This window comes from Myotis davidii, unplaced genomic scaffold (genome assembly GCF_000327345.1).
Source record: "Myotis davidii unplaced genomic scaffold, ASM32734v1 scaffold120, whole genome shotgun sequence".
Lineage (NCBI taxonomy): Eukaryota > Metazoa > Chordata > Mammalia > Chiroptera > Vespertilionidae > Myotis > Myotis davidii.
In genome coordinates this window covers 5,354,713-5,363,136 of record NW_006294778.1, presented here as the reverse complement: position 1 = coordinate 5,363,136, position 8,424 = coordinate 5,354,713, and the positions used below count along the sequence as shown (strand labels likewise).

General features: G+C 32.5%; 1 protein-coding gene across 4 annotated transcripts in view; it reads left to right on the top strand.

Annotated features, from left to right (window-relative positions):
- Positions 1–8,424, top strand: part of PARPBP (PARP1 binding protein) — a 49,766-nt gene that overhangs the window by 9,590 nt on the left and 31,752 nt on the right. For all 4 annotated transcript variants that reach the window (XR_001514855.1, XM_015567598.1, XM_015567597.1 and 1 more), the window contains exons 4-6: positions 274–381; positions 5,664–5,834; positions 6,886–7,040. Coding sequence is in view for 3 of the 4 variants with exons in the window: in XM_015567598.1 (XP_015423084.1) it covers positions 274–381; positions 5,664–5,834; positions 6,886–7,040 (434 nt within the window). In the remaining variant the exon portion in view is untranslated. The remainder of the gene's footprint in view (positions 1–273; positions 382–5,663; positions 5,835–6,885; positions 7,041–8,424) is intronic.

Here is an 8,424-nt window from a genome sequence, read left to right as displayed (position 1 = left end):
GAAACAAGACTTTTATTTCTTTTTAATTTTTTTCCATAAAAAATAAAAGACTAAGATTAAATTTCCAAGGTCATCTTTTAACTCTAAACTGGAAAGTAATGGAAGCCTTTTGTTCGGAAGTGTAATTCCATGTCTACATATTGTTGACTGCCAACAAAGGTTAGGTAAAAATGCTGTATACTAGAACATCAGTAACACTGGGTAGTCCTAGGTGTGAAATTTTTTTTGTAGTTGGCATATCATTTTATTAGTAATGTCCTGTATTTCCTACAGAGTCAACTATGGGATTTTCTGTGTGGCAGACAGTCCACAGTAGATGATGAAACTGGTCTTTCTGTACCGACATCACCAATGAGTAAACACAACCAGGATAATGAAAAGGTACTGATAAATTGTGAGTAAATTAAAGCAGGATATGATCCCCTTCAAATCACTATGAATTTGATTATACAAACAGTTACTATTTTTTTTAAAGTTTTATTTTGTTTACATAATACTGTTTGCAAAGAGTAATACATTGAAGACTGGTGAGAGCATATCAATCAGTTATTTCATGGTTTTGGGCCAACGTAACAGGCACTGTACAAAAATAGGTATCACTCTAAGTATCAGAAAAATGGTTGAAGATCCAGATTGCCAGATGTCTTTGAATCTTTATATGGCATCTCTTGGTCACTGTGGGGGATTGGTTCCAGGACTCCCCTTGGACACCAAAATCCACAGATGCTTAAGTCTCTTATATAAAATAATGTATGTGGTATTTGCAAATAACCCACACACATCCTCCTATATACTTTAAGTCATCTCCAGATTACTTTTATTCCCCAATACAGTGTCAATGCTATGTAAATAGTTTTTATACTGTGTTGTTTAGGGAAGAAAGACAAGAAAAAAATCTGCATACATTCAGTGCAGATGCAGTCATCATAGGCCTCATAGTACATGTCAGCAACAATATAACCTTTTAAAAATTTCAACTATTTTCTATCTGTGGTTGGTTGAATCCACAGATGTGGAACCTGTGGCCACTGAGAACTGACTGTATTTGGTTAACTTCACATTACTGTTTTGTTCGGAAACAGTATTGTTGCTTCTTGGGAAAATCTGTTCTGCACCCTTTGCAGTAGAATAACTGATGCATCATGAGTTCTGATAGCAGGGTTGTTATGCAAACACATCACAGGAAAGTAGTGCAAAGTACAGGTTTGGTTTAATATAATTAAACCTGTTACCTTGGCCCAACTTAACTATATGAAAGGTAAGTTGCTGATACTTAGTACCTAAATGTCTTCAGCATATTATTTCCTGAAAATAAGGGGATAACCACAATATTATTATCATATGTAAGAAAACTTAAGTATTCCCTGATATAATATGCTATTTTCTCTATTCTCATTTCTCTATTTGTCCCCTAAGTGGGTTTTATGTTTCTTTATACTCTTAACCTAGAAGAATTCCCCCAGTCTTTTTTTTTTTTACTTCTTATTTATCTGATTAACTCCTACTGGTATTATTTTACTTGTTTCTCTATTTCCAGCAAACTGGAAGTTACACCTAAAAGCTTTCTTAGATTGAGGTTTAACATTTTTTAACAAATACTTTATAATTGATGCTGAATATTTCATTTTGTATCAGATCAGGAGACGCAAACTCCAGTTGTCTTGAATTGTCCAGTCTTGTCTAAGTCAATTATTTCTTTAGAATTTATAGAATGTTGAGTTTCTTACTCTAGCATGTCTTTACATTAATTAGCTGCCATTTCTCAATAAAGAAGAACTTTATCTTATCAACTGGGTTGAATTTCAGCTCCCCAAAAATGGCAGGGTCACTACTTAATTCTTTCTCTTTAATTACCAGTTTAAGAGTTGGTGTAATAGTTACAGATAGTATAGGAGGCAAATTAGATATTTTTTCTTATGTATCTTCCTCCTTTTTTATTTGTGTATATATTCTAAGGACTCATGGAATTTTATTTATTTGGAGTTAAAATTAATTAGAGTCATCAATCTTTGATGCAGAAGTAGAGAGCTCCCCTTCAAGCTGCCTTCTCTATTTTTTTACATGCTCTTTTAAACTCTTGAGCACTTACCCTTTTTGGTACAAGGAAATATCCCAAGTCCACCTTTGAATGTTTTCTGCTAAGAGTTGTGATTCCTTTTAGTGATTTGTAACTATTTTCTCTTGCTTGACATTAATGTTTCACTTACATCCTGCTTGTTTTTTTCTCCTGCCCTAAATCATGACAAAACACTTGCTAAATTACCTGGTTTTTTTCTCCGTGGTACTTATGGAGTACATTCATACATCAAAAGGGTAAATTGTTACAGATGTGTTCTTTTTTATCTATCTTACATGTTCTGTAGGGCGGAAACAATTATTGTTATTGTGCCTTTTAATTAAAAGGAATGAACTAATTTGTACATGTAAAATGACCTAAGCTAGGAGTTTTGGTTTACAGATATAAAACATTATCTTAAAGGCATACCCATGAAAAAGGCTCTTAGTTTATAGAAACCAATGGATCTTTGTTATAAGCTTATAGTTTCCTCATTTAAAAAGCAATGATAGTCACCCTGTATTAATCCTCTACTTTATATTTTTTGTCTCCTTGGCTTGTATTTTCCAGGAGAATTTTATCTACTAGTTAGCTGATGGATTAGATTTTATGAAGACTATTATAGTAGCAGCCATCCTCTAAGCCATTTTTCTGTTCCTTGCAGACTTCTAATTTTTCTTTTTACAAAGTATTTTTGGAAGGCAACATATTTCTTTTAAAATTCCAAAGTAACTTTTTGGGCTGCCATCTTGCAAAGATTTATTTTTATCACCAAATATGCTTACTAATACCACACAAGAGTCCTCGAATAGATGAATGGAATGAATTTGAGAAACAATGTTTTTGTTTCATTCTTTTATTTTACTTCATTTTATTTTCCTTAAGGTACTAAACTATTGCTTTAGAAATTATAAAATAATGAGGGAAAAATACAATAAAGGCCCCCCCCCAAAAGTAATCAATTAAAAATTTTTATCAGTATATTAGCTTAAGTCCACATTTTGTGTGTGTCATTAAATGTGATTGATATGTTGGCGAAGAAAGTAAAAAATACCTGTATAAATGTTAATCTTCTTAATTTAGAAAAACTGACTTCAAATTGAGATTGAATATCAGCACTTCAGTAATAATTAAGGGATGGGAAAAGGAACTTGGGATTTTCTGAAAGCTTAAAATTGTTCAACTTCTAAACAAACATTGCAAAAATACGTTGTGGTATGGATAGAGTCAGTTTATCTTTATTTTCAGTGGCTTGGTAAAAGCTTCAATCTTGTGGATTTTTTCAATTTAGGCCCTTGCTCCTGGACATCATAACTGTATTTATGTGGAGTGCTTTTTCAGAGGGCCTCTTTAAAACCCACTTGCAAATACAAGAGTAGGGAAACCATAACTGCCATGTTATCTGACCATAATGATAGGGACAGATTCCTAATTACATCTGTGAGTTAAAAGAAACACTCTAACTGTGAGGACGCCAAGAGGTTTTCTCCTAATGTTTGCCTAGCATCAGAAGGACAAAATTTGCTAGACTTAAAGAACAAGCTGTAGATGTGCCAATTTAAGACCTGGATTTGTACCCAGTGAGGACTATATACATACACACACACTGGTAAATCCTCATTATTTTGGCACAGTAGAAATACAGTGAAATTAAATTGTAGTTTTACAAAATTAAATATGGGAAAAGTAAAAAAGTTTCTGACTACAATGTGAATATCACTGTTTTCTCTGCCTTAATTTTTGCCAAATTGTGTTCCTCTTTCCAATGTCAAAGGGATAAGAAGATATATATTTTAGACATACTGTTGCACTGTGAAGTTAAAATAGAAATTTTTGTATTATAGATTCACATGAAGTATTATGATTTTCTATGAAAGTAAAGATAAAAGGCCCTTTAAAATATAAGCAGAAAACTGTTATGCCTTAGTTTATAAAACTTTATGACATATCTTAAACATGATCTTAATTTAATTGTACTCACAAAGAACTTTTCTTTTTAAGGCAATGCAATAAAAACATATGAACACTTATTTGATTCCACAGAAGTTTTTATCCATAGTTTTAATTTTGAATTATCTAAAAGGGCCAAATACATGTAATAATTTTTCTTTCATCATTGAACAAAAACTTACTAAGAACTTATTAACAAAAATGCATTGATTTCCTAATATAATGCCAATCATTCTTTTGTACCTTAAGGATACATCATTTGCTCTCATGGACCTCATAAAGTAGTAGAAATATTAAGAAAATAAAGTGTCAGAAAGTATTAAGATCTTTCAGAGAATTATATAATTGACTGATATGCAGAATTATAACAGGGTGGAAAGGGAATATGTGAATGGCTGGTTACTTTATCTTGGAAAATTAGGGAGTGTCTCTTCAAAGGTAATAAATGTGCTGTATCTTTAATATTTAAGAAAAAAGTTTTATAGAGTTAATAGCCTTATTTTTTAAAAATCAGTTTTGCTTAAATTATATTTTAAGTCCATATTTAAAGTAATCTTATCCTGTCTGATGAGGTTTTTAAAAAATTGACTCTGACTGCCTCCCATGTTTCAAGAATTGTTTTTCACATGAAATTTAAATAATTCAAAAGGGTGCTATTTTAAAAGTACTTTTAAGATGCATATGAACTTGAGATATCCGTAATAATTATCTAAGAGACTTCCTAACAATTTGTAATTTTTTATTGCTACCTCTTTAACTCTCTTTATGCCTTGTTTCATCATTTGACTGTGAAGAAATATGAAAGAAATGATGCCCATATCAAGTGCTCTCAAATATTATGCATCTTGTGCTTGAATGTACTAGACTCTATAGCTTTGTTTTGGCCAGTTTACATCGACATCAACTATTTGTTATTATTTGCTTAGCATTTGGTTGAATCTTTTCATTTTAATACTTATTTGGTATTGTCCAAATCAGTATCTTAATAATTCTCCAAAAGTTTAACCATATAGTTTTAGCCCTTATATCTAGCCCTGAAAAGGACATAGAACCAAATAGTGCCAGTTGATCCATGCCCTACGAGTGGTCGGCAAACTCATTAGTCAACAGAGCCACATGTCAACAGTACAAAGATTGAAATTTCTTTTGAGAACCAAATTTTTTAAACTTAAACTATATAGGTAGGTACATTGTTATTAACTTAATTAGGGTATTCCTAAGGCTTAGGAAGAGCCACACTCAAGGGGCCAAAGAGCCGCATGTGGCTCTTGAGCCGCAGTTTGCCGACCATGGCCTAGGCTACAGGAGGCTTCATTATTGGCTATTGTATAGTGGCAGATATATGTGGGGGAATGAGATCAGGTCCTATCAGAAATGCAGATTTTTGGGCTGTATCTTATATACCATTTTCTAACACCCATTTTCCAATAATTATGATAGTTGGTATTTACTCACAGCTTTTCATTGTAGCAAGTAGTTTTTATGAGCAAAGATATATTAATTGTCCAACCCAAACTTTCGGTTTATTTGGCAATTCTTTTTCCCAAAGATCTGAATGAGATATTGTCATTAAATGATCGTAAGTATTTTTACTACATATAAAAAATTTACGGATTTAGAACAACTTCAATAAAGAAAATACTATTTTATTGTGTAGGCGAAGTTACTGGCAAAGAAAATTATCTACTCATATTTGAATCTGCTAGTGAATTCAAAGAATGACCTGGCTCTGGCTCATATTCTCAATATTCCTGATAGAGGACTTGGAAGAGAAGCCTTCACTGATTTGAAACATGCTGCTCGAGAGAAACAGATGTCTATCTTTCTGGTATGGATATCTTCCATTTTCAGGATTTTTAAAATAAATACTCTTTGAACAGTGGATCCGTGTACCTTGATGTAGAATTCTTGTAACTGTGATAAAATAACTTTTAAATTGTTACTTTATGTCCTACCTTGAGGTGTTTTTGAAAATCCATAATGTTTTTATGTTTTTGTCATATCTTTCCAATTTGGCAAAGAGATTTTCTCTAGACGGTGTTTTCCTACATGTATTCTTTAGAGTGCTAGCCAAAGGCAGAATGCTCCTGTTACATGCTTTTTGAATTAACGTTTCCAAGAGCAAACTATTTGGAAATAGTATATGTCTTTATTGGATATACATAAATTCATGTTTGTATTTAAAAACCTTTGGGAAGTCCTGCCATAAAGAAATTTTCAGTTAACCTTGTTATTTAATCTGTTGTTTTCTAAGTTATTTTACTGTGGGACTTTTACTCAGATTATTGAAATTTCATAGAATTTGTCTTTCTAAGGGAACACTCTGGAAAATACTGCTTTAGAATATTGTTTGGGCAGGGATGCTTTAATGTTTAGTCATCATATGTGTATATTTATCATTGTAAAGCAAGGCCTTTTGAACTACGCATGATCAAATAATCCTAGGCTATGAAACTAGATGGGACTTAGTGATTATCTAGTCTAAATCTTTATTTTGCATATCCAGAAGTTATAGCTTGGAAGAGTTGAATTAATTGCCCTATCAACATAGTGGACACTGAAAGCTCCCTTGTCCTGTGCAACAATTCCAGTAGCCAGTAGTCAGCCTATATAACAACATATTCATAAGCCAATTATTTATAATCAATGATATACTCTTATGAACATATTTAATTTGTCCCCTAACCTTTGCTGGCATGAATTCTGCAAGGCACCTGGTTCTTTGATTACTTGCTTCTGAATCACTGTGTGGTATATGAGTCACAAAAGCGCTTCACTTGTATAACCAGAATCATGTAAATATACCCAGCTTCATAAAGTAAATTGCTGTTTTAACTTATTAATCATTAAACATAACAATCACTCGTTTTATTTCATAGGTGGCCACATCATTTATTAGAACAATGGAGCTTGGAGGGAAAGGATATGCACCATCACCTTCTGATCCTTTAAGGACACATGTGAAAGGATTGTCTAGTTTTATTAATTTCATTGACAAATTAGAAGAGATTCTTGGAGAAATAGCAAATCCAAGGTAATGATTTTTTTTTTTTATAAATTACTAATGTGTGTTACTCTATCTTTAAAACTTCATAGAATCAGAGGTAGAAATATAAGACCAAACAGTAGGGAGAAGAATAAATATCTAGATGAATAAAATATAATCATGTGACCTTTCTCGCTAAAATTTGCTTCTCTATGATTACAAAATTTTTGCCAAAGTCAAAAGACATGTTTAAATTAAATTTGTTTAGAGAAGAGTGTTTACCATTTGTCTTTATCTGAAAGAAACAGATTTTTGAGGCCTGGGAAAAAACCTAATAGATAATTCTTTTCAAAATTTCTTTTTTTAAAAAAAAAGTTTTTTTTATTGATTTCAGAGAAGGAAGAGAGAGGGAGAGAGATAGAAACATCAATGATGAGAGAGAGTCATTGATTGGCTGCCTCCTGCATGCCCCCCACTGAGGATTGAGCTCACAACCTGGGCATGTGCCCTGACTTGGAATTCAACCATGTTCATAGATTGATGCTCAACCACTGAGCCACACCAGCCAGGCTCAACTTTTAATTTAGCAATAAAGGAATCCCATTTCAAGAATGAATAAGAAAATTCATGAAGAGATATGAATTATCTATTCTATTTTCTGTTAGGTTTTTTTGCATAAGTTTTTGATTCATCTGAAATTTCTGTTTTTGTGATATTGGAAATGAGAGATTATGTTTATAATCTTTAAGATTCATTTATAGATGTATTGGATGGTGTATAATTTTTAGATTAATTTGGGTGAGGCAGAGGTGAATTGTTTATGCTAGCAATTATGGTACTTCACTGTCAATTTAGTTGTTATGCCATTGCATAGTACTAATAAAAATAGCTGGTATTTATTGAGTATTGATTATGTGTTAGACATTGTACTGAGCTCTTTATGGGGATTATCATTTGATTACTACAACAACTTTCCATGGTAGATACCATATAGGTACTCAATTTAGAGAGGAAAAAACAAACACTGGGATTAAGTAATTTACCCTACCGTATTTGCCGGCGTATAAGACGACTGGGCGTATAAGACGACCCCCTAACATTTCCACTCAAAATACAGAGTTTGTTATATACTCGCCGTATAAGACTACCCCCTTTTCCGCACACCTTCCACACACCAAATAAAAGGTAAAACAATATCAGATTTGATTTTAACATTTTAATTTATATTCAAATGCTTATGACATGCAGGAAAACTGTCACAAGGCTGTATGTAATCAAACATATACATAAAACAGTGCAAGTTTATTACCGGTAAACATACCGGTAATTCACTAAAGAAAACACACTCTATAGACTGGTACCGTAGATGCTTCTCAGGAACACAGGCAAGCAGCCCACAACCTAGAGGGACTGTCAATGATAGAAGAAAGAT